Below are 26,290 nucleotides of genomic sequence, written 5' to 3' on the forward strand. Positions count from 1 at the left end.
GCGGACTCTCAACCACTGCTCCACCAGGGAAGCCCTCAGTGATAATTTTAATCTTAAAGATTGTTTGTTTTTTTTTTATAGAGGAGATTATATAAGCATTTCTCTGTGTAATCTGTAAGAGTTGTTTTATCTGATTGTGTATAAAATGAGAGATGAAAGTTTGCTTTTAAGAATATAGACCTAAGGGACTTCCCTGGTGGCGCAGTGGTTAAGAGTCCGCCTGCCCATGCAGGGAACACGGTTTCGATCCCTGGTCTGGGAAGATCCCACATGCTGCGGAGCAGCTAAGCCCGTGAGCCACAACTACTGAGCCTGCGCTCTAGAGCCTGCGAGCCACAACTACTGAGCCCACGTGCCACAACTACTGAAGCCCACGTTCCTAGAGCCCATGCTCCGCAACAAGAGAAGCCACCACAATGAGAAACCCACGCACCACAACTAGAGAAAGCATGAGCGCAGCCAAAAAAAAAAAAAGTATGCCCATGTGTTTAAAAAAAAAGAATATAGACCTGGGGGAAAAAAAACCCCTCCAGGCTGGTTGTGTACTTCCACACATGGTGGTGGTTCTGATTTAAGAGAAAAAATGTTTCCCCTTATGTTAATGGCTTTCACTTCATATATGGTACCCTTTTTTTCAGAGAGATCTCATTGAAGATTACAAGATCACCTTTGGTTATCAGTGCTTGGGAACTGAGTCAGAATCTTTAAGAAGAGGGAAATGAAGTAAATTGACGTTTACTGATCGTCTATTTTGAGCCAGATTCTATGTCAGGCTTTTTTTCCACATTAGCTGATATAAACCTTGCATTACTCCTTTGAGGAAATTGTAATAAGTATAGGCAATACTTATGATTACATTGTCTAAAATATATTTCTAATTGCTTTATATGCAGTCAGTTGTGCTATATCAGAACATACGGGTTCGTAAAAGTCAGTGCACTATGCAAAATCAAGTAATAAAACCCACAGGGCTTGTGGGGAAAATGGAGTCGGCACAACACTTAAAAACTTCATTGATGCCAAATTAGGAACCAAGGTAAGAACCTAATAGAAATGATAGCACAGTTTTACATATGTAAAATGGCTAACCAATATGGAAATACTATAATGTAAATACTGCCTTTTACCTTGGAAAAGACCTGAAGTTTGCTTGTAGAGGTAGGTGTCAGAAGGATTGCAGCTGGTGAATTATTATGAAGTGATGGAAGGAAAGTTATCTTAAATCTGAGAGAAAGTTGTAACACCTCATAACCCACAAGGTGAACTGAGGGAGTTTTGATGTTTGAGGTGTGTGTCTGTGTTGTGCGTGCCTATGCAGCTCGTTTCAGCTGGGTGCAGGTTTCTGTGTTCATCTAGTATTTCTGGTGGACAAATCCCACAGAAGCAAACTTGAAATTTAGTATGCTCAAAATGTCAAATTATCAATCGTGTGGGAGCAAATATGTGTTTTCAAAACTAGTATTGTAGGGAATTGGCCATACCTGAACTTACTTAGAGGTCAAACAGCCTGGGTCTGGGTAGCCCTTCCCTCACTCTGAAGTGTGTCTGTTATTATTTTCTTAAATTTTGGTTGCACCAGGTCTTAGTTACAGCAGGTGGGCTCCTTAGTTGCAGCTCCAGGGCTCCTTAGTTGTGGCACGTGGACTCCTTAGTTGTGGCATGCATGTGGGATCTAGTTCCCTGACCAGGGATCCAGCCTGGGCCCCCTGCATTGGGAGTGCGGAGTCTTATCCACTGTGCCACCAGGGAAGTCCCCTGAAGTGTGTCTAATCTTGCATCTAGTATCTGAGATAGTGTCACATTCTTTGGCAACTTAGTTGCCACTGCCATTAAGGAGACTTAAACTTCAAACGTTTTCTTTGTTAGAAGAAGCTTTGTACCCAGAGTATCAAAAGTTTCAGACTAATTCATTCTAAAGATTTTTGTGGGGTGGCTAAGTAACACTTTTAAAGCAGGAAATAAAATATTATACGTTTCTTCAGTTTGTATTTTGAAACAGTTTTGATGCTCAATGGGGGAAGCCTGGTGTGGAAAGAAAAATAGATGATGGGTTTTAATCCTGACTTTGCTTTACTTTATCTTTCATGTTTTTTAAGCCTTAGTTTGTAAATTTGAGTAAAGAGAGAAACAGTACTTTTCTGACCTACCTCACTGGTCAGGTAGTGAGATATGTATAAAAGTCCTTGGTAAATGGTAAAGCATATGTATTAGTAAACATCTATTATAGGTGTAGTCTGTTAAGGACGTTAGCTTTTTCATTGAATTGATCTCATCTTGGTTTTATGTTATGCTTTGTATTCTGTTTAATATTATTATTTAGCTTTTGTATATTTTTTGTTATTTAGGAAGGTTTATATTTTTGTTTTAATCAGTTTTATGTTTTATAAACTTTTATGTTTATACCTTTAAAAATTCCTGGGAATTCCCCGGAGGTCCAGTGGTTAGGATTCGGCGCTTTTACTGCCGTGGGCCTGGGTTTGATCCCTGGTCAGGGAACTAAGATGCTTCAAGCCACGTGGCGTGGCCAAAAAAAATTCCTTTAGTCCTCTTTTTTTCTTACTTAGGGTGTGGAGGGGAGGGAATTTTATGCTGTGATTGTGAATTTTATGCTATTATTTTATTTGTCACCTATAAAATAAATCCATTTTCTTTTTTCCCCCCATTTTTAAAAATTATGGTGAAATATGCATAATATAAAATTTACCATCTTAGCCATTTTTTAAGTGTTCAGTTCAGTGGCATTAATAAGCACATTCACATCATTGTGCAACCATCAACCCTGTCCATCTCCAGAACTTTTTCATCTTCCCAAACTGAAACTGCACCCATTAAACAACTCCCCCATCACCACCCCTCCCCCAGCCCCTGGCACCCACCATCTGCTGTCTGTCTCTGTGGGTTTGGCTCCTCTAGGAGCTGCATGGGAGTGGGCTCACACAGCATGTGTCTTTACGTGACGGGCTTATTTCACTCAGCACGGTATCCTCAAGGTTCACCCATGTTGTAGCAAGTGTCAGAATTTCCTTCGTTTCTAAGGCTGAATAAAGTTCTGTTGTATTTATATACCGCTTTTTGTTTATCTGTTCATCTTTCAATGGACATTTGGGTTACCTCCACATTTTAGCCATTGGGAATAATGCTGCTATGAACATGGGTGTACAAATCTCTCTTCAAGACCCTGCTTTCAGTGCCTTTGGGTATATACCAAGAAGCAGATTGCTGGGTCATATGGTAATTCTTGAGGCATACCATACCGTTTTCCATAGTGGTTCCCAGCAGTGCACAAGGGTTCCAGTTTCTCTACATTCTTGCCAACACTACTGTTTTCGTTTCTGTTTCATAATAGCCATACTAGTGACCATGAAGTAGTATCCTATCGCAATTTTGATTTTCGTTTTCCTAATGATTAGTGATGTTGATTGTCTTTTCATGTGCTTATTGGCCATCCGTATGCTGTCTTTGGAGAAATGTCTAATTAAGTCCTTGCCCATTTTTTAGTTGGGTTGTTTGTTGTTGAGTTGTAAGATTTCTCTCTATTTACTGGCTATCGAATGACTTGCAACTATTTTCTTCCATCTGTGTGTAGTCTTTTTTTCCCCCCAGGCCTGTTTGTTCGTCTGTTTATTTATTTATTTACTGCACCGCACAGGCATGCGGGATCCTGGTTCCCCAACCAGGGATCGAACCCATGCTCCGTGCATTGGGAGCGTGGAGTTTTAACCACTGGGCCACCAGGGAAGTCCCTGTGTGTCATCTTTTGATGCACAAAATTTTTAAATTTTCATGAAGTCTACTTTTTCTCTTTTTTCTTTTGTTTTCTGTGCCTTTGGAGTCACATCTAAGAAATCACTGCCAAATTCAATGTCATGAAGCTTTCTTTTTTTTTTGGCTGTGTTGGGTCTTCATTGCTGTAAGCGGGCTTTCTCTAGTTGTGGCGAGCGGGGGCTACTCTTCGTTGCAGTGCACAGGCTTCTTATGGCGTGGCTTCTCTTGTTGCGGAGCATGGGCTCAAGGCATGCAGGCTTCAATAGTTATGGGTTACGGGCTCTAGAGCGCAGGCTCTGTAGTTGTGACTCACGGGCTTAGTTGGTCTGCAGCATGTGGGATCTTCCTGGACCAGGGATCAAACCCGTGTCCCCTGCATTGGCAGGCGGTAAATCCATTTTCTTATGTGTGAGGCAGTGAATGAGCTTATTCTACTTAATTTTTTTTCTAGTCTCTTTTCCTCTGACTTTTTGAAGTTATTTTTACTTTGTGAGAGCATGCCATTTTATGTACTATTCTACCCGCATCAATACCTTTGTTTTAGATTTAATTCTACAATTAAATATAGCTAATATTAAACAGCAGACCTTTTTCTGAAGTTTTCCCAGTCATCTCTTGGTTGGATGAAGCTCATTGTCTAGTATAGATTCCTCAACAGTCCTTGTGGAAATCTCTTAAGGTCTTAGATGTTAAAAGTGTTTTCCTAGTGTCTTGATGTTTGAAGGACAGCTTGGCTGGGTTTAAAATCCTTGATTCACATCTTACATTTCTTGAAAATAATTGCCCCCCTGTTGTCTTGCTTATATGTTGCTGATGCCAACCTGATTTTCTTTTCTTCGTTGATGACTTGAATTCTTTCTTTTCGAAGACTTGAATTTTTCTTATCTGTAAAATTGAATTGTTTTACTGAGATATGTCTCTGTGTTGACTATTCTGGATAAATTTTCCCTTGTGGTTTCAGATTGTAGATTGATGTTTTCTTTTGAGTCAAGAATTACAGTTTTGAATATTAGTTCTGGTCAGTTGTTTCATTCTTCAGTGATCTTTGCATCTCTTTTATATTATGTTTCCTTCAGTTCTTTTCTCTGTTATTCATTTGCTTGAGAGGTCTTATTTTCTATCTTTTTAGATCATACATCTTGTAATTTAGTCTTCATTTCTGTAATGATTTTGTTTTTTTTTCTGTTTCTTAAGTTTAGTTTGTTCCTATTTTAAAACTTGTTTGCTCTTTAAAATTTTGAATATTTGATTTGAGGTGTTCTTTTATGTCTTCATTTGTTATTTATTTCTAATTTGTGATGGAGTGTTGAATCTTTCCTCTGTGTTATCGCTTTGGTTTTTGGTGTGTTTTCATCTGCCCAAATTTTTCACTTTTAAAAATACTATGTAAGTAACTTGGTGTGAACGCTGGGTTCTTTTTTCTGTTCAGGTTATTTGTGATGGGTTTTACTGCACCAGCAATATAGACAATTTTATTTTGGGGTGAGGCTGGGTGGTTTCTTCAGTCTCTTAGTTCAAGAGTACCCTCTTTGTTGCTACAGTCAAATGCAGTTTTTAAAATAAGTCCCCTGTCCCACATTGTTCTGTATTGGTTCAATAAGGCCTTGATCTTCAGTGCTGCCCTCTCCATCAAACCTTCAAGTGATACTTTCTCCTTCTAAGGTGTCTCCTTCTCCAAAGCTATGCCTTACTAAAACTGCCACCTTTGGTCTTAAAGACTTTCTGAGCCTCTACATTTTGACTCCCCAGTAGCCATTGCTCTCATCCATCATGTTTCTCAGTACTTCCTTTTGACCTCTGGCTTGGGTGAACTTGGATGAATCCTGAATATTACCCATTCACTCACCACGAGGACCCTGCTGTATTCTTCTTTTGGACAGTTCCCATTGGAACATGGGACTTCTGGTCTTCAGTGTTTATGCAATTACATGTAAATTAGAGTTTTTAATTGTCTTATCTCTTTGTAATGCTCTGGGTGATTTTATTTGCTTCCTTTCTTGGCCTGTATGGTTTTTTGTTTTCTTTTTTTAAATTAACTTATTTATTTAGGCTGAGTTAGATCTTTCTTGCTGCACGCGGGCTTTCTCTAGTTGAGGAGAGCGGGGGCTACTCTTCGTTGAGGTGCGCGGGCTTCTCATTGCAGTGGCTTCTCGTTGCAGAGCATGGGCTCTAGGTGCGCGGGCTCAGTAGTTGTGGCACACGGGCTTAGTTGCTCCGCGGCAAGTGGGATCTTCCCGGACCAGGGCTTGAACCTGTGTCCCTTGCATTGGCAGGTGGATCCTTAACCACTGCACCACCAGGGAAGCCCCAACCTGTTTTTCTGAGTATTTGTGTAATGTTTAGAAATTAGGGGGCAGCCATTATCCTGTAAATAATTCATTTCTGGTTTTATGTGTTATGCTTGAAAATAATAGTGCTTGCTTTAAGATAATTTGCAGTTCAGGTTTTATATAATTGAGTAATTGCTTATACTTTTGTTGCTGTGTCCCCATGACCACTCCATTGTTTTCTTTAAACTCTTTGGGATTATTTATCATTGAAATAATTATGAGGTTCTATTAAATAGCTGACTCGAAATCATATGTATATACCTTGAGTTTTATTGAATTTTGTCCTATCCTAAGCAATCAGAGTTCATAGCAGAGTTCTACTCATATTAAGCAGGAATCCTAAATTTTCCTTCACTTTTCTTTTCTCAAGTGACATAATTTAATGCTGGGGGGAAAAAAAAAGAAAGGTAAGAGAAGTCTGGCACGTTTTATAATGCATTAGCAGGATTTTAGTATCCAGAAAGCAGATGGTGATTGTCGCATTCAGTTCTGTGGCTAGTAAGACCTCATCTGTAATTTTAGCTTCTGGACCCAAAACTAGGAGAGATAAAGACCAACAACTCTGTAATGCTGGCACACCTCAAAAATATTGGTGTAAAATTCCCACAGACCTTTCTTGTCTTTTGTTCTGAGACTATGTACTTGTTACTTTAAATTTTTGAAGTGCCTTTTGTTTTGTGAAATACTGACAGATTTTAAAAAGATTGTTTATTTGGAAAAATAAAAATTAAGCAACCCCATTTTTAAAATAAATTTGCTTATTTATTTTTTGGCTGCCTTGGGTCTTTGTTGCTGCGCGCTGCCTTTCTCTAGTTGCAGCAAGCGGGAGCTACTCTTTGTTGCGGTGCGAGGGCTTCTCATTGCGGTGGCTTCTCTTGTGGAGCACGGGCTCTAGGCGTGCGGGCTCAGTAGTTGTGGCCCACGGGCTCTAGAGCACAGGCTCAGTAGTTGTGGCGCACAGGCTTAGTTGCTCCGCGGCATGTGGGATCTTCCCGGGCCAGGGATTGAACTCGTGTCCCCTGCATTGGCAGGTGGCTTCTTAACCACTGCGCCACCAGGGAAGTCCCCAGCCCCATTCAAATTGTCTAATTTTTTTGAAATTTTACTAGTTTTATAAAATATACAAGTATGGGAACAATACTATATCGACTTCCGAGGGTGGCACAAAAGGTCAAAGGACTTAAAACTTTCATATAAGCAACAGCTAAAATTACAAAGATGCTTAGCTTGAATAAGAGAAAACAGAAGTCTTAAGAGCTAGAATCAGTAAACAGAAATTAGAGGGTGATAGAGTTTGGCTCAATATAGCTAAAAACATCTCAGTAGAGCGAACTGGTACCAACAAGAGCTGTGTGACCCCTTGCACCAGGTGATGTTTACTATAGAATTAAGACAAACTTATTTTTTTAAATAGTATAAAACTAGGAGGGGGGAAAATCATTCTTAAGATTTGTTTTCATGGTTGTAATAGTTTGCCAGAAATTGTATGATATAAAAGGCTAACATTTTGTCTGCAAATGGAAGCTCCAACTAAAAGAATTAAAGGAAAGGGAGGATAAAGGTAGTTTTTCAGCGTTCCTATGTTTTCTTCTCAAAAAACATTTAAAAATTTAAAGTATAATTACCTACAGTGAAATGCACACGTTTTGAGTGTACTGTTCTATTAGCTGTCTTGAGCATACTGTTCTTTTAATTTCGACAAGTCATAAACCAGTACAGCCTATGCCCCTTTTAAGATGTAGAACATTTACACCATCTCAAAATAGACACCTTGTTCCTCTTGATTGTATATTTTAATTCAGTTTCTGCTTTCAGATTTCTCAATAATCAGTCAAACTGTGTTGGGTCTAAATATTTTAAGCTGTAACTGTTACCGTAGTGCTTTGTTTAAACATTTTATTGAGTGCTTACTCAGGTTCTTTATATACATTTGTATTTAATTCTCACCTTAACCCTGCAAGGTTGTTAATGTCCACATTTTGCAGGTGACACAGTTGAGGCTCTAATAAGTTTAATTAAGCCAGTGATGCAAACCTGTCTAAGTGTTTTCTAAGATTTGAACTGTAGACTCTAGAGCAGCGTTGTCCAATAGAATTTCTTGTGGTGATGGAAGTGTTCTGCATCTGAATTTCCATATGTTAGCCATTAGTCACATGTGGCTATTGAACACCTGAGATGTGCGTAGTGTGACTGAGGAGCTTTACTGAAGAATTTTAAATTTTATTTAATATTAGCTAATTAAAACTTTAAATAGCTATAGCTCTGAGTCTAAAGACTGTAGGTGCCCTTTCTCCATACCTGTCTGCTCTACAGAAGTAGGACTACTAAAAGTAGTTCCAGTACACTGGCACTACTAAGTGCTAGCCAGGCTCCTAGTAAGTTAATAAATGGTTTTTTTTGTTTGTTTGTTTTTTTGTGGTACGCAGGCCTCTCACTGCTGTGGCCTCTCCCATTGCGGAGCACAGGCCATGGCTCATGGGCCCACCTGCTCCGTGGCATGTGGGATCCTCCCGGACCGGGGCATGAACCTGTGTCCCCTGCATTGGCAGGTGGACTCTCAACCACTGCGCCACCAGGGAAGCCCTATCAGTTTTATTGATCTTCTCAAAGAACCAGATTTTGGTTTCACTGATTTCCTTTATTTTTCTCTTTTCTATTTCATTGTTTCTGTTCTTTTTTCTTTTGTTTCTTCTGCTTATGTTGAGTTTAATTTGCTCTTATTTTTCTACTTTCTTAAGGTGGAAGCTGATATGATAATTGGAGACCTTTTAGAATACAGGCTTTTTTCTGACTACTTTTATAATTTTCTCTTTTGTCCTTATTTTTTAGCATTTGGATTGTGATATGCCTCTTTTTTTGTTTGCTTTTTTGTTTTGTTGTTTTCTTTTTTTTTTAGTTGATCCTGCTTGGAGTTTGTTGAGATTCTTGGTTCTGTGGGTTTAATAGTTTCCATTTCTCTATTGAGATTTCCTGTTTGTTTTCTGATTATTTCATGTTTTCCTTTCAATCTTTTAAAATTACTTAATAGTTACTGTTTTAAAGTCTGTCTGCTACTTCTATCATTATCTCTGAATCTGTTTTTGTTGATTAATTTTTTTCTGTAGGTCATGGGTCACAATTTCCTGTTTCTTCACATTTCTAATAATTTTTGTTTTTCTGTAATGTGTATTATAGACACTAGGCTATTGAGTATCTGGATCTTGTCGTCCTTTGTAATAGAGTTTTGTTTTGGCAGATGGTTAATTAGCTTGTGCATCAGCTTGTTCTTGTTTTTAAGCTTTAATAAAAGTGGCTCTGGATTATCCTTATTCCCAAGGTGTGGCATTTCTGGGTCTCTGATGAATCCTGGAGTGTTTAATGAAGTCTCTAACTGGATGTTTGGAACTCAGATACCTCCCAGCCATGTACAAGCATCCATAGTTGTTCAGCTCATGCTACTTGGTAGTTGTTCTTGGCCAACTTGAGTAGAATTCTGCAGTGTACCTGATCAGTTGAGTATTTGACCAGAACTCTTGTACAAATTTCTGAAATTTCGTCTCTCTACAGTTCTTTCTAATACCCTGCTCCATAAATTTCAGCTCTTCAGGCATTTTCTGTCTCAGATATCTGTTTAGGTCAGTAAGAGTGGCATGTTCTACTTGTGTTCCTCCTCTCTATTCTGCAGTCTGGAAAATGCCTATAGGCAAAAAAAAAAAAAAAGATTTTCTTGGGATTTACCTTGTTTCCCTTCTGAGAGCACAGTCCTGTGTTGGCTCTTGTCCAATGGCTGAAAATAATTATTTCATATTTACTTAACCAGTTTTATGCTTGGCAGGAGCACGAGCTGGTGTCAGTTATTCCTAGACATTTTAGAAGCAAGAGTCTCCGTGTATGGTGCCAGCATTTAGCACACAGGATTTGAACAGTTCATTCTATTTGAGTTATATCCTGTTTTGCTTTACTGTTTCTGTAGCACACTGTTAATATTTTAAAATTTAGCTGCTAATGAAAGCTAACAGTCTACAATATTCTAATATTTTTGAAACTATTATGTTTAATCTTGAATTAACATATGTTCATGTTACAGGCAAGGTGACAAACAGAATACTATGGCATTCATTCCATACCAAGGGAACCACTTATTTATAATTCTGAAATTTCAAGAACTCCCCAAATACAAGAATTTCAGAGATGGGATTATAGACATGTATTTTTATTTAATTTTATGATTCTACTATGGAGAACTTAACATGTCTGCCCACAATGTTGTTTTACAAAGCCTGTTTTAAATGAATTGATGTGAAACCTTTGCTCAAACTATACTGTATGTAGTATTTGCATCTCTCTTAACCTAAATAAAAGTAAATTCTCTAAAAATTTTCTTTAAGTCTACGGGTTTGATTAAAGCAGCATTAAGTATCTTATGGTTTAAAAAAAAAAAAGAATCTTAATCATGGTAGCTTTATTCCCATGATTCTGTAGAATGAACTTTAGTGATAGCGTTACATGGGAGTTTTAAAAACAAGCAAATTATTTTTTTTCATTTTGTACATTTACACCTTTTGAATGGTTCAAAAAAGGACTCTTTATGATTATATCTTCTGTTATACTTTAAGACTGCTTTTATAAGATTCCATTTTGATTAGACAGAAACTTGTGTTAAAGCTGAATTATACATAGATCTGGCCTTATATGTTTGGAGGAAAGAAATTGTTGAATATGATACACTACTTCCTATTTTTCTTGTAAACCCTGTATGCTACTAGAGTTTATCTTTGGGCAAGAGCAGAAGTGTCAAGGAAACTTTTTTGGGTAAAGTAAATTGAATGTTTGCTGTTACTTTTTCCATTAAACTGTGAGAATACTACTCTCATTTGTTATGAGTGACCTGTTGTAGGAGTAGTGCTTTTAGGGAAAAAAGAGATTGAGGTCTGTTTCCTTAAATGCATACTGAATGGTATGCCATTCTCAATTATTTTTATGGGTCACCTTGACAGAAGATAATTGGGTTAGTGGCATTGAGTATAATTTCAATATGGGCAGCCGCCAAATTTCATTAAGTGGGAGCATAATCATTAGGAACTGAAACTTAATTACTTTTCTGAAGTTTGATAAAATAAAAAACTAAGTGCTATAGTATTATTATCTCATTAAAAGAAAGTGGAGTTCGGTTTTTCATTTTCATTTGGTAAACTGTTATTTGGGGGAATTATCAAATTGGTTAATCTGTGTGTTCATTTTTGTCACCTTATTTTTGGCATTTTTATTGCCTATTTGATTATAGTACTGAGTAAGCAAAGGAACAAAAGGTGAGATAAAAGTTGAATTTGTTGGTTAGAAGATCTGTTAAAAGATGAAAACTCTTGGCTTTAATAATATTTATGTTAATAAAATGTAATAAAATTTCTGTATGTGATGGAAAGAGCTCTTAACTGGGACTCAGAGGACCTAGACTGTTAGGCCCTCCAACACTAACTAGGAATTTTGCCACTAACTAGGTTTGTAATCTCTGGCAACAGATACACAAGGACCCCACGCAGATTTTTGGATGTCTTTCTCTGAATAGTTCCATCACTTGCAGTACTCTGCCTTGCAGAGTACCTCAGCCTCCTTGACCTTCAATCTTTGTTTCTTCAACTCTGTGGACTGTTGTGCTCTGCTTCGGATCCTTCTCCCTGTGCTATAATCTGTAAAACAGTGACATTACCAAGTGTATCATGTCCCCCCAACCCATGGTTCACAATCCTGCACTGCCTGTTGTCCAGTGTCTGGCAACAGTTATTTTATACATTTTGTCCAGTTTTGTTGTTTATGTTAGAAGGACAAGTTCAGCCTCACTCCATCATGGCTAAAAGTGGAAGTTCCCTTACTACGTTTTTACAGAAATAAATTTTTAGAAAGCAAATTGAGGGTTTTACGAATAGTGTACTTAGGGGGCTTCCCTGGTGGCGCAGTTGTTAAGAATCCGCCTGCCAATGCAGGAGACACAGGTTCGAGCCCTGGTCTGGGAAGATCCCACATGCCGCAGAGCAACTAAGCCTGTGCCCCACAACTACTGAGCCTGCACTCTAGAGACTGTGAGCCACAACTACTGAAGCCTGCGTGCCTAGTGCCTGTGCTCTGCAACAAGAGAAGCCACTACAATGAGAAGCCCGCGCACCGCAGCGAAGAGTAGCCCCTGCTCACTGCAACTAGAGAGAGCCCGCGTGCAGCAACAAAGACCCAATGCAGCCAAAAATAATAAATAAATAAATTTATTTTTTTAAAAAAAAGAATAGGGTACTTAAACTGTTCTTTGTATGTATGTAGTTCCTGGAAAACAGTGACAGGTTAGGAGTGTCACTTTTAATTAGCCTAGTCTTTACATCATATTAACAAATTAAGGAATAAAAACCATATGATCATCTCAGTAGATGCAGAAAAAGCTTTTGACAAAATTCAACACCCATTTATGATAAAAACTCCAGAATGTGGGCATACAGGGAACCTACCTCAACATAATGAAGGCCATATATGACAAACTCACGGCAAACATCATACTCAATGGTGAAAAACTGAAAGCATTTCCACTAATATCAGGAACAAGACAAGGGTGTCCACTCTCACCACTCTTATTCAACATAGTTTTGGAAATCCTAGCCACAGCAGAGAAGAAAAAGAAATAAAAGAAATACAAATTGGAAAAAAAGAAGTAAAACTATCACTGTTTGCAGATGCCATGATACTATACATAGAAATTCCTAAAGATGCCACCAGAAAACTCCTAAAACCAACCAATGAATTTGGTAAGGTTGCAGGATACAAAATTAATGCACAGAAATCTCTGGCATTCCTATACACTAACAACGAAAAATCAGAAAGAGAAATTAAGGAAACAATCCCATTTACCATAGCAACAGAAAGAATAAAATACCTAGGAATAAACCTACCTAAGGAGGTGAAAGACTTACACTTACAAAACTATACAGCACTGATGAAAGAAGTCAAAGATGACATAAACAGATGGAGAAATATACCATGTTCTTGGATTGGAAGAATCAATATTATGAAAATGACTATACCAACCAAAGCACTCTACAGATTCAGTGCAATCCCTATCAAACTACCAATGGCATTCTTCACAGAATTAGAACAAAAAATTTTGCAATTCGTATGGAAACACAAAAGATCCCGAATAGCTAAAGCAATCTTGAGAAAAAAATGGAGCTGGAGGAATCAGGCTCCCCAACTTCAAACTATACTACAAAGCTACAGTAATCAAGACAGTGTGGTACTGGCACAAAAACAGAAATATAGATCAGTGGTACACGATAGAAAGCCCAGAGATAAACCCACATACATATGGTCACCTAATTTATGACAGAGGAGGCAAGAACATACAATGGAGAAAAGACAGCCTCTTCAATAAGTGGTGCTTGGAAAACTGGACAGCTACATGTAAAAGAATGAAATTAGAACACTACCTAACACCATACACAAAAATAAACTCCAAATGGATTAAAGAGCTAAATGTAAGACCAGACACTATAAAACTCTTAGAGGAAAACATAGGAAAAACTCTTTGAAATAAACCACAGCAAGATCTTTTGTGACCCACCTCCTAGAGTAATGGAAATAAAAACAAAAATAAACAGATGGGACCTAATTAAACTTAAAAGCTTTTGCACAGCAAGGGAAACCATAAACAAGACGAAAAGCAACCCTTGGAATGGGAGAAAGTATTTGCAAATGAAACAACAGGCAAAGGATTAATCTCCAAAATATAAAAACAGCTCATGGAGCTCAATATCAAAAAAACAACAGTTCAATTAAAAAATGGGCAGAAGACCTAAGTAGACATTTCACCAAAGAAGGCATACAGATGGCGAAGACATACAGATGGCCAAGAGGCACATGAAAAGATGCTCAAAATCACTAATTATTAGAGAAGTGCAAACGTGTATTCGATGGAATATTACTCAGCCATAAAAAGAATGAAATTGAGTTATTTGTAGTGAGGTGGATGGACCTAGAGTCTGTCGCACAGAGTGAAGTAAGCCAGAAAGAGAAAAACAAATACCGTATGCTAACACATATATATGGTACTGATGAACCTATCTGCAGGGCAGGAATAAAGAGGTAGGCATAGAGAATGGACTTGATGACTTTGGGTGGTAGGGGGAAGCTGGGGCGAAGTGAGAGTAGCGTGGACAAATATACACTACCGAATGTAAAGTAGTTAGCTAGTGGGAAGCAGCAGCATTGCACAGGGAGATCAGCTCAGTGCTCTGCGATGACCTGGAGAGGAGGGATAGGGAGGGTGGGAGGGAGGGAGGCTCAAGAGGAAGGGGATATGGGGACATATGTATGCATATGGCTGATTCCCTTTGTTGTACAACAGAAACTAACACAGTATTGTGAAGCAATTATACTCCAGTAAAGATCTATTAAAAAAAAAATAGTGTGCTTAAACTATTCTTTGTATGTATGTAGTTCCTGGAAAACAGTGACGAGTTAGGAGTGTCACTTTTAATTAGCCTAGTCTTTATGTCATAGCTTCCTTTAATGCTTTTTACTGTCATTTTAATTATTATAAGAAAAATGATTTTTCAGCTTTCTGCTAAGTAAATAGGAACACTAAATTTAGTTGCTTAGTCGGATGTTTCTTTGGCTGCATATGGTTACGTTACTGCTTCTGCTCTCCCCTCCCTCCTATCCCCCAGATCACTTTGCCTGTTGATTGTGGGAAGGGCTGAGAGGAAGCTATTGCAGACAAAGTAGGACTGATGGATCCACTAGAGAATGGAAGTGTCAGGGAAGGAAAGCACAGAGGATAATTAGGTTTTTTGCTTCATCATCTGAGTGAGGGTGAGTTGAGGGAAGGGCATCTCTTGAGATGGTGAAGACTTGGTGAATAGATTCTGGGGGAAAAATCAGTTGTGTTTTGGATGGTGTATTAGGTTTGAGATGTGAACAACAAAATAGAGATGGCGAGTACATAGTTGATTATAGGACAGCTCTGTAGTTGGCTGTAGCATTGAGCTTTAAGCAGTTGATTTCATGGTGCTGAATGTAAAATTTTACATTTTTGTTTCTCCACATTTTTCTATGATTTTATTATCATTTGCATTAACTACCCCTCCCAGATTTTGAATGTATTGTTTTAAAAATTGTGAGTAAAATTTGTTTAAACCTACGACAGTGAAATCTGGCATAGAGTGCCGTATCTTTAAGATGTTTTCTGTAATGCATACAGTGCTTTAAAAATAATTATTGCTATAGAAGCACATGGTGATAGTTAAAAGTCAGATAGCACTGAAAGGTTTATGATGAAAAAGAACTTGTCAGCTCACCCCTCCTCCCCATCCCCTCCATACCTTACCACACCAGAATCAAGCACCCTCAGTCCTTCAGCCATTTTCTCTGGTATTTGTTTTTCTGTTGCTTAGTAATATAACATTATTTCTTTCTTCTTTTTAAAAGTATTTATTTATTATTTGGCTGCGCCAGGTCTTAGGTTGTGGCACGCAGGATCTTCGTTGCAGCACGTGGGATCTTTAGTTGCGGCATGCGAATTCTTAGTTGTGGCATGTGGGATCTAGTTTCCTGACCAGGGATCAAACTTGGGCGCCCTGCATTGGGAGCGTGGAGTCTTAGCCACTGGACCACCAGGGAAGTCCTTATAACAGTATTTCTTGATACATGAATTTTAGAGATTTGTTGACTTCTGTTTATGGAAAATGAGGACTTGGAACTTCATCATTCACACATTTGCTCATTTGTCTTTCTCTCTTTATACTTGTATCACAATATTTTGATAAACCAGTATTAAATATTTACATTTTAAAAACTATACATGTATTTTTTATTGTTGAGCCAAATATTACGCTAAGACCACTAAGACCACCACACTCTCTTATATAAGCCTTTATTTCTCCTGGAGTTAATACCTATCTTACTTATTCAGTTACCTGGTTCTCTATAGACCCATTGCTCATTTTCCCCAAATGTGCCTGTATTTCTGTCAGGTGTTTATAAATAAAATTTTCCATTTTTGTCCTTGATAGAAACCTATTCCATGGTTGCCTTTGGCATCCTGTTTTATTTTGGAGTGGTGGTTCTCTAGTTCTTTTTTCTGCATTAGATTACTTATTTACTAAGTCCCATGTTATCTTTTTTGTTTGTTTTGATTCCTTTTAATAGCTTCCTAAGGAATAGTGCAGAGAGATAAAATTTTAACTTTCTGAGAAGCTTTAAACTGTCATTTTACTTACATATACTTGATTGACAGTTCAGCTAGGTAAGGAATTCTGAATTTTGAAGGCTGTGTGTAGTTTTATAGCTTTTAGCAATATTCCATTGTTGCTTTGGAGTAAAAGTTCAGTGCTATTCTGATTACAGATCTTTTTTGTGTGACTTGTTTTTTTCTCTCTGGAAGTTGTTTTTTTTTAATTAATTAATTTATTTTTGGCTGTGTTGGGTCTTCGTTGCTGCGCATGGGCTTTCTCTAGTTGCGGTGAGCGGGGGCTACTCTTCCTTGCGTTGCACGGGCTTCTTATTGTGGTGGCTTCTCTTGTTGCAGAGCACGGGCTCTAGGCGCGCAGGCTTCAGTAGTTGTGGCACGTGGGCTCTAGAGCTCAGGCTCAGTAGTTGTGGCACATGGGCTTAGTTGCTTTGCAGCATGTGGGATCTTCCTGGGCCAGGGCTCGAACCCTTGTCCCCTGCATTGGCAGGTGGATTCTTAACCACTGCGCCACCAGGGAAGCCCCTCTCTCTGGAAGTTTTTAAGGACCATTATTTCCAGGCTTTGAATTTTCATTATGGTGTGCCATTGTGTGGGTCTTTTTTTCCCCTTTGTTAATTTGCATGCACTTGTTTGTCCCTTGTGGCTTCAGAGACTTGTTTCCTTCAGCAAAAAATAAATGTTATTTTAAAATATAATTTCTACACCTTTCCTTTTTTTTCAGTTTTCACATTATTAACACTTGTTGGACCTTTTGGAGTAAGCTAATGATTTTCTTATTTTTTTCTAATGTATACTTTGTCCCTTTGTCTTGCTTTTACTTTCTGTATTTGAACCTTCCTTTTTCTTTTTTTTTTTTTAAAATTTTGACTGCACAGTGAGGCTTGCAGTATCCAGTTCTCTGAGCAGGGATTGAACCCAGGTCACTGCAGTGAAACTGCCGAATCCTAACCACTAAGCCACCAGAGAACTCCCTGTATTTATTTTTTTAAACTGTGTTTTAGTGGGATTTAGGAGAATATGGAAATAACGTGATCATTTTGTTGTATTTAACAGAATCAAAAATTTAGCACCGAATTTAAAATTGTTTGCATTTCTTGCTAAACTTAAATTTTTCTCTTTTGTTTTGACAGAGATGTTATGAACATAAACAGTACAGAAATGGATTGAAATTCTGTAAACAAATCCTCTCTAACCCCAAATTTGCTGAGCATGGAGGTGAGTGTAAATACTGTACACTTGCTTGTAAGCATAATTAGGTAAGGCTTTGCTTACTTATCTGGTTTCACTTATTTGGGTTCTGTTAATCCCAGCTGCCTAGACTGTTTTCCAGAGAGAATGGACCTTCTTATCCTTGACTCCTGTGAGATGTTTAATACTGATACTTTGAATTTATTGTCAAGAAAATGATAACACAATCTACTTCAGTTCTGATTTATTCCTATTTTGAATATTAGCACCATAGGAAAGGCAAAAGAACCTAGTAAGACAAATATGCTAATTTAAGTTTAATAAATAAGTTTATTTAAAATGTTACAAGAAAATTTTGCTTGAGAACTTTGGTTGAGCTAGATACATTTTATTTCTTACAATAAACTTATTCAGAAAGTATCCATTTGGGTCTTTGCTCATGAACCAGCACCTTCTTATTTAGCATTGTATCTTAATTAGTTTTTCAAGATAGTCATGGTTAAGACATGATTTTGAAAGTTTACATAGCTTTTGCCTGTGTGAGGGTAGAAAATTGGACGGTGAAATGTTTGTAGGATAAACTTGTAAAGAAGCAAAGGAAAAATAAGCTTTCACAGGTCTGATTTGTAGTTAGGAAACATGGCTCTTTGTTAATTAATTTGATAATGTTCTCTTAGTATTGAAGAGGAAGAGAGCAATAGTTCCCTGTTAGCTATCTTTACTCTCATGTACTTTCACTATAGTGATAAAATTGTTTAAAGATGGAAAGCAGTGGGAATAAAGTATCTGAAATTTTCTCTCTCCATTTCCTTGTTGAAAAATAGTTTTGCTAGCCAGTTGGATATTAGGTTGTTTTATATTCATTCCAAAAGTATGCATAATGTAATGTAACTTTTAGTCGTATAATCACCATAGAGTTTCAATACAGCAGAGTACCAACTTTCATTGTGTCTAAAACGCAATTTCCCTTCATACTTTAACATATCTGAAATCAGGTTGCATGTGAAGTGTCATGATTTAATTGAACATACTTTTTAACAGTACATAAGTTATGATTTGTTCTAAACTTACTGACAACCTGGGTTTTCATTAATTAAGACACTTGAAGTTGTTTCTTGCAAGAATAGATTTTTACCTGTTTAACAACAAAGTGTTACTTTCTACAGTACCTTGCTAATTTGGCTACTTGCCAAATATATTTTGTTTGTTTGCTTCCTTTTTCTTTAAATTTATGCATGATTTATGATGATTTTGTACACATTTTTTCCTTTTTTTTTTTTTTTTTTTTTTTTTCCTTTTTTTTTTTTTTTTTTTTTTTTCTTTTTTTTTTTTTTTTTTTTTTGCTTCCATTTCTTTTTTTTTCTTCTTATTTTTTTTTTTTGTGGTACGCGGGCCTCTCACTGTTGTGGCCTCTCCCATTGTGGAGCACAGGCTCCGGACACGCAGGCTCAGCGGCCGTGGCTCACGGGCCCAGCCGCTCCGCGGCATGCAGGATCTTCCTGGACCGGGGCACGAACCCGAGTCCCCTGCATCGGCAGGTGGACTCTCAACCACTGCGCCACCAGGGAATCCCGCTTCCATTTCTTTATCTATGTTTTACTATAAATGTTGACTTTTCCTTAGGATAATATGTTTAATCCTTATCTTTTATTCCTAATTAATTTTTCTATAAATTTTAAATTGTAGTCCTAAAAAACAAATTAATCATAATGAATATTCATTTGTGTTTCATAGAATATACATTGTGAAATTAGAAATATTGTTTTTCCCTTTCTGAAAATTAATATTTTCCTCAACTCTTTTTTAATCTGTGGATTGTGAATGACAGGTGTCTGACATCTTCTTTTACTTGTATATTTAATAGTAATCCCAAATAACCGTTTTAAAATAAATTTATGAAAACCAGAAATGTAATTTATGTGTATATTTAAATAGTTGAACAGTGAATTTAACCTTTATGTAACTTGGGTTCACAGAGATAGTCTGTTTCAAGATAAAGTTTTTCATACTTTAAAGGAGCAATTTAATAAGGTCATGGAATTCCCCTGAACAGTAGGAAAATCATTCTATCTTGTTAGCATATGGATTACCAGATATTTATGCATTTTTGTATCTTTTTATCTAAAAAAAAAAAATCTAGGGAGGCCTACAGTATAGAAATGTGTAGTTACTTCATTTGTCAATTTAACAAATATTTTAATTCTGTAAAAACCTGGACATTTTCCCAGGAATCTCCTTGAAGTTTTAAATATTAAGGATAATGTAACATTTGTTTTTGAGATTATGGTTACCGTTTTTGTTGTTGTTAGTTATCTTTAAATTCTTTTTCTTTTTTTCTTCCTTTTCTTCTTTTTCTTTTTTTTTTTTTAAATAGAAACCCTGGCTATGAAAGGATTAACATTGAACTGTTTGGGAAAAAAGGAAGAAGCTTATGAATTGGTTCGTAGAGGTTTGAGAAATGACTTGAAGAGTCATGTGTGTATCCTTTTTGTATATTTAAGGGTTGGATTGTGGTGTCTTGAGCTAAGGCAGCAATTTGGGAGTCAGAAGTTTTAGATGTCTCTTACTGTGTAACTCCTGAGGAGATGGTTCTTTCTTCAGTTAAATAATGGCAGCTGCCTTCATTCAGGAAACATTTTTATATACCTGCCATGTTCTACTGTTGTATCTAGTCACAGATAAATGGGACTTGCCTTTTAAAATATCTATGAAAGCTCTCCCCACACTTAAAAAAAGAGGTACCCTGCAGATTTCATCATAGCATGAATTTAGAGAAGGATGTACAATAAGGAGTATTAGAAGACAGTATAGTATACTGATTGAGAGCCCAGGGTTTGGAGTGTGCTTCACTTTGGTTTGAGTCTCAGCTCAGCTTCTTTCTAACTGTGATCTTGGGGCTTAGTTTCCTTATGTGTTAAATGAGAATACTCATACCCACTTCACTGTGGTGGTGTAAAGATTTAATAATGCTTAACATAGTCCCTGATGATGCTGTACTGTATGAGGTGAATTTCATTTTATTTTATTTTATTTTATTAAGGGAAGTGTGAGAATAGGATCAAGTACAAATGTCTGAGGGAAGACAGAAAAAATTGTGGGTTACTGTTTTTTAAATAGTTTTGGACAAATATTTCTTTACTCATTTTGTTGGCTAACACAATGAAGTGCTGACACACTTAGCAAATTTTCAAGTGTTAGTCTGGAATAATACAGACTAAGAAAAGATATGGATTTTGCTGTCGAAGATCTTACAGTCTAGTGAAGGAAGATACTTGGTAGAAGCTTAACACTTCTGAGTATTACATAAAATGTTATAATTTGTTCAACAATTACCACTAATCCAGTAAAGCAGAAGTGAGTTGAGAGTAACCAGAAACTGAAAAGGTAAGCAAAGGATTAATTAATAAGATCTTGTAGATATCTTTTCATCATTTTAATGTTGGTGCGGTGTTCTGTATGTACTTGCCATGCTTTATTTAACTGGGTTCCTCTTGATGAACATGAATTTCTTAAAATTTTTAGCAGTGTTAAACTCCTTGAGGATAGATTTTTAGAAGAAGAAGATTCAAGGCAGTTAAAAGGTGTTGCAGTGCTCAAGAGAGTTGATCAAGTCCTGAAATGGGGGTGCGGGGAATAGGAAGGTAGGTAATGGGTGCCAGATTATGAAGGGTAGTGTATCTCAGGCTTTTTAAAACCATGTTCCAACCAACTGAGAAGATTTGTTAACCTTTACTTCGTCATTTGCATTATGAAAATGAAGACTATTTTTCAAATAAAATTTATAACATTATATATGTATTTTCAGTTATACATGTCACCCTAGAAATTCTGTATTTACTGACTGTTAAGGAGTGTAGAAGTTGTTAGATTGAAAAGTTGGAATCTGATCTGAGAGAGAAACATTACTCATTTCTGGAAAGGGAAGTAGACTTTTTTCTTTTGATTGTGTGTGTTTTAAAAGGTTACTCTGGCAGATGAGAGTAAAAGCAGAGAGACTGAAGGCAGGAGGATGGGTGACTTGCAGTAATCAAAATCTAAAGTGAAAAAGACCTGTTTTAGGGGAGTGAGATTATTTACATATTTTCCCCCTTTGTAGCATAGTTTTACAACCTACTGTAATTTTGCTTACTTATCTGTATCCCTTACTAGACTTGAAGTTCTTTGAACAGGAGACTGTACGTTTTGGCCACCTGCACCCTAAATTTAAGTGGTTGATTTTTAGGAACTTTATACTGCCCTAAGGGTCTGTCCCAAGCACCTTGTTAGCTAAGGAAAAGAAAATACACTTGATTTAAAACAATTACATGTCATGGATACCCATTCCCTCTTTTTCCTTTTAAAAGTAAAAATAATTCTTAATATTTATTGAGCATTTATTTTTGTGCAAGCCAGTGAACACTTTATATGTTATTCCATTTTGTCACCAAACTGCTGTGCTTTGCTGTGTAGACTTTCTATTTATTTATATTTTATAATTGAGGAAACATAAGATTAAATTAACTTGTTTAAGGTCACAGAGCTAATAAGCCAGGCTGGACCTGTTTTCTCTGGCTCGAAGAGCTGTGCTTTTTTTCCCCACTGTATCAAACTACCTTCTGTCTTTATATTCTCTCTGTTTTTTAAGCTTGTAATTTTATAAATAGATGTAGTTTTCTGAGTTTCATAGAGAATATTATTGGAACTTTATTTCTTGACCTGGAGGTTGTATCCTTAACTAAATCCTTTAGGTTGGCATGTTTATGGCCTTCTCCAGAGGTCAGATAAGAAATATGATGAAGCCATTAAGTGTTACAGAAATGCGCTAAAATGGGATAAAGACAATCTTCAAATCTTAAGGGACCTTTCTTTACTACAGATTCAAATGCGAGATCTTGAGGGTTACAGGGTAAGTAGAGAATTTTTTTATTCTAAGGAAGAAATATTGTTTAAATATTTAAAACTCTTTTTGAGTACTTTCTGATAACAAGTTTTCCATTAAAAAAATTTTTAATTGAATCTTGCTCTCTTCTCCCAGTGGTGATTGTGTTTATGACTGGACTAATCAGATTTAAAAATTATTTTACTGTGAGGCAGAGTTGGATTACTGTATAAGATTGAGTTAATCAATTCAGTGAAAAATAAACATTTTTATATATATATATTGTTTGTTTGTTTATTCTTTTTACCTCCATAGAGACTAATATTCTGTCTTAGTAGCTACATTGTGTGTGCGGGGGGTTGGGGGCTTCCTTCCAGTTTTATTCAAATATAATTGACATACAGCACTGTATAAGTTTAAGGTGTACAGCATAATGATTTTGTTTACATGAAATGTTACCACACTGTTTAGTAAGCATTCATCATCTTATATAGATACAAAGTAATAGAAGAAGGAAAAATTATATTTGTTCCTGGTGCTGAGAACTATTAGGGTTCACTTTTGTAACAGTTTCCACATATATCATACAGAAGTGTTAATTATATTAATCATATTGTACATTACACCCCTAGTACTTAATTTATCTTACAATTGGATGTGTGTGCCTTTGACCACCTTCATTTAATACCTCGTACTCCCCACCGCACTCCCATTCCCACCTCTGGTAACCGCAAATCTGATTTCTTTTTCTCTGAGTTTGGTTGGTTGGTTGGAGTTTTTGAAGTTTAATTACCCTCTGATGCTATATTAGTTCCTGGTGCACAACATAGTGTTCTATATTTTTCTGCATTACAAAATGATCACCACTGTAGCTATATTTTAACGCTTGAATCAGTCTATTAAATCAGATTTATTTAGTCCCTCTTTTTTTTTTTATTTTTCCATGTAGTACCTGTTGAGTTGTCTTCTATAGATCTTACCTCAGTTGTTGGGCACTGTATTTAAAAAAAGTGGGTTTTTTCCTTTGTACTATTTTTTTTTAATTTAATTTTATTTATTTTTTTATACAGCAGGTTCTTATTAGTAATCAATTTTATACACATCAATGTCTACATGTCAATCCCAATTGCCCAATTCAGCACACCACCATCCCCACCCCCCCACAGCTTTCCCCCCTTGGTGTCCATACATTTGTTCTCTACATCTGTGTCTCAACCTCTGCCCTGCAAACCGGTTCATCTGTACCATTTTTCTAGGTGCCACATACATGCATTAATATACCATATTTGTTTTTCTCGTTCTGACTTACTTCACTCTGTATGACAGTCTCTAGATCCATCCATGTCTCAACAAATGACTCAATTTCATTCCTTTTCATGGCTAAGTAATATTCCATTGTATATACGTACCACAACTTCTTTATCCATTTGTCTGTCGATGGGCATTTAGGTTGCTTCCACGACCTGGCTATACTTTAATGTGTTGGATTCTGTTCGCTAGTATTTTGTTGAGGATTTTTGCATCTATATTCATCAGTGATATTGGTCTGTAATTCTCTTTTCTTGTAGTATCTTTGTCTGGTTTTGGTATCAGGGTGATGGTGGCCTCATAGAATGAGTTTGGGAGTGTTCCTTCCTCTGCAATTTTTGGGAAGAGTTTGAGAAGGATGGGTGTTAGCTCTTCTCTAAATGTTTGATAGAATTTACCTGTGAAGCCATCTGGTCCTGGACTTTTGTTTGTCGGAAAATTTTTTAATTTTTTTTTTTTACGGTACGCGGGCCTCTCACTGTTGTGGCTTCTCCATTTCTTAGAGTAAGTAGATCAGTAAGTAATAAAGGGTACCAGGTCTTAACCTTTTAAAAAATTACAAGATTATCTTGGAAGTTTCATTGTGCTTCTTAAGAAATACGTTTTTGCTTCTGTAAAGCTACACAATATGGATGTTTGAAAGTATTTTCTGTTATGTTTTCCATCCTTGTGTTACAGATTGCTCAGAGTTTTGGGGTAAATGAACATCATCTTTCTAAGAAGCATTTACTTTCATTGTAAAACTAACAAGTGTTTTTTCCCCTCTTAAAGGAAACGAGATATCAATTACTCCAGCTTCGACCTGCACAGAGAGCATCGTGGATTGGTTATGCTATTGCTTACCATTTATTAGAAGATTATGAAATGGCAGCAAAGATTTTAGAAGAATTTAGGAAAACACAACAGGTAACAACCAGAAGTCATACCTAGTAAACCAGGTCTTATTCTTAATATAGCTAAAAGAAGTGTATAGAGCCTTACTAACCTTTTGTTTGAAATAGTTTCAAACTTACGGAAAAGTTGCAAGAAGAGTACAAAGAACTCCATATAGAAGTTCACTCACATTAACTAATTGTTAATATTTGATACATTTATTTACAGTCTCTATATTTACTTAGCTATTTAGTTTTTTTCCTGAAACATTTGAGAGTAATTGTAGATACCATGCTCTTTTACTCCTAAGTGCTTCAGTGTGGTATTTCCTAAGAATAACTTTATAGTTGTCAAATGTATACATACTGCTGTATAGATTATCAAAAAATTAGGAAATTTAACATTGATAGACTGTTATTATCTAATCCACAATGCATATTCAAAATTTACTAATCGACCTGTTTATATCCTTTCTAGGACTTTTTTTTCCATTTCAGGATCCAGTTTAGAATCATAACTTACATTTAGTTGTCATTTTCTCTTCATTCTCTTTTAATCTGGAAGTTTCAAAGGCTTTCTCTGTATTTCATGACGTTGGTAGTTTTGAAGAGTCATGGCAGTGCTTTTGTAGAACGTCCATCAATTTGGATTTATTTGATGTTTCCTCATTATTAGATATCGTTATGCACTTTTGGCAGGAAACTACAGAAGTGATTTCAAGCCCTTCTTAGTCCACCACATTGAGTCACATGGTGTCTGTTCCGTTTGATTACTTGGTTAAGGTGGTGTCTGCCAGGTTTCTTCACTATAAACTTGTTATTTTTTTCTCTTTGTATTTAATAAACAATTTGAGACTTTATGAATAGTCTGTTCCTCATCAAACTTTCACCACTAGTTTTAGCATTCATTGATTATGATTCTTGCCTGAGTCAACTGTTCCTATGATAGTCTCAAAATGGTGATTTTTCTGTCTTATTCCTTCTAGATTTATTTGACATTCTATTCTTAAGTAAGAGCTTTCCTTTCTCCCCTATTTATTTATTATATGTAAGGACTTAATGGATTATTTTATTCAGTGGGTTATAAGTTAATATTGATATTATTTACTTAGTTGCTCCCTAGAAAGATATTTAGGAATTTTAAAAAATGAATTTTGTTCATCATATATTATCCTTTGACTTTTTATATGTATTTGAGTGTGTGAACAATTTTCTAATATGAAAACAAAATTCTTACTGTTGGTATTCCTTATATCCATATATAGACATCCCCTGATAAAGTGGATTATGAATATAGCGAGCTCCTTTTATATCAGAATCAAGTTCTTCGGGAAGCAGGTCTCTATAGAGAAGCTCTGGAACATCTTTGTACCTATGAAAAGCAGATTTGTGATAAACTTGCTGTAGAAGAAACCAAAGGTATTTTTTTTAAAGAGTGTAATTTATTCTGGTATTTAATTATGACAAAGAGCAAAACTGAAAAATCTAGTTGCTACTGATAGTCGCATATAACACAACTTCTTGATTTGATGTCAAAATCTATTTCTTACTCATGCACTTTGAATAATTTGTAATGTGGGAAAATACACATTCAAACAATGGATATTGTTATAGGGAAAATTTATGTGAACAATAAATCATTGAATGAAGTGACTCAGTACAATATTTTCTCTTTAAGTATCTTTGATCTGAAAATGCTGTAGAGTTTGATTAAGACACTGGAGGCAATTGCTCAATTTTATGAGACAGAGGATTTTCTTAGAAA

General features: G+C 36.3%; 1 protein-coding gene across 2 annotated transcripts in view; it reads left to right on the top strand.

Annotated features, from left to right (window-relative positions):
* NAA15 (N-alpha-acetyltransferase 15, NatA auxiliary subunit) overlaps positions 1-26,290 on the top strand; it is a 72,279-nt gene that overhangs the window by 5,751 nt on the left and 40,238 nt on the right. For both annotated transcript variants that reach the window (XM_024745154.1, XM_024745155.1), the window contains exons 2-6: positions 17,430-17,514; positions 19,862-19,966; positions 22,215-22,372; positions 24,425-24,559; positions 25,791-25,944. In XM_024745154.1, coding sequence (XP_024600922.1) covers positions 17,430-17,514; positions 19,862-19,966; positions 22,215-22,372; positions 24,425-24,559; positions 25,791-25,944 — 637 coding nt within the window. The remainder of the gene's footprint in view (positions 1-17,429; positions 17,515-19,861; positions 19,967-22,214; positions 22,373-24,424; positions 24,560-25,790; positions 25,945-26,290) is intronic.

The sequence above is a fragment of the Neophocaena asiaeorientalis genome, unplaced genomic scaffold (assembly GCF_003031525.2).
Source record: "Neophocaena asiaeorientalis asiaeorientalis breed wild unplaced genomic scaffold, Neophocaena_asiaeorientalis_V1.1 scaffold65, whole genome shotgun sequence".
NCBI lineage: Eukaryota > Metazoa > Chordata > Mammalia > Artiodactyla > Phocoenidae > Neophocaena > Neophocaena asiaeorientalis.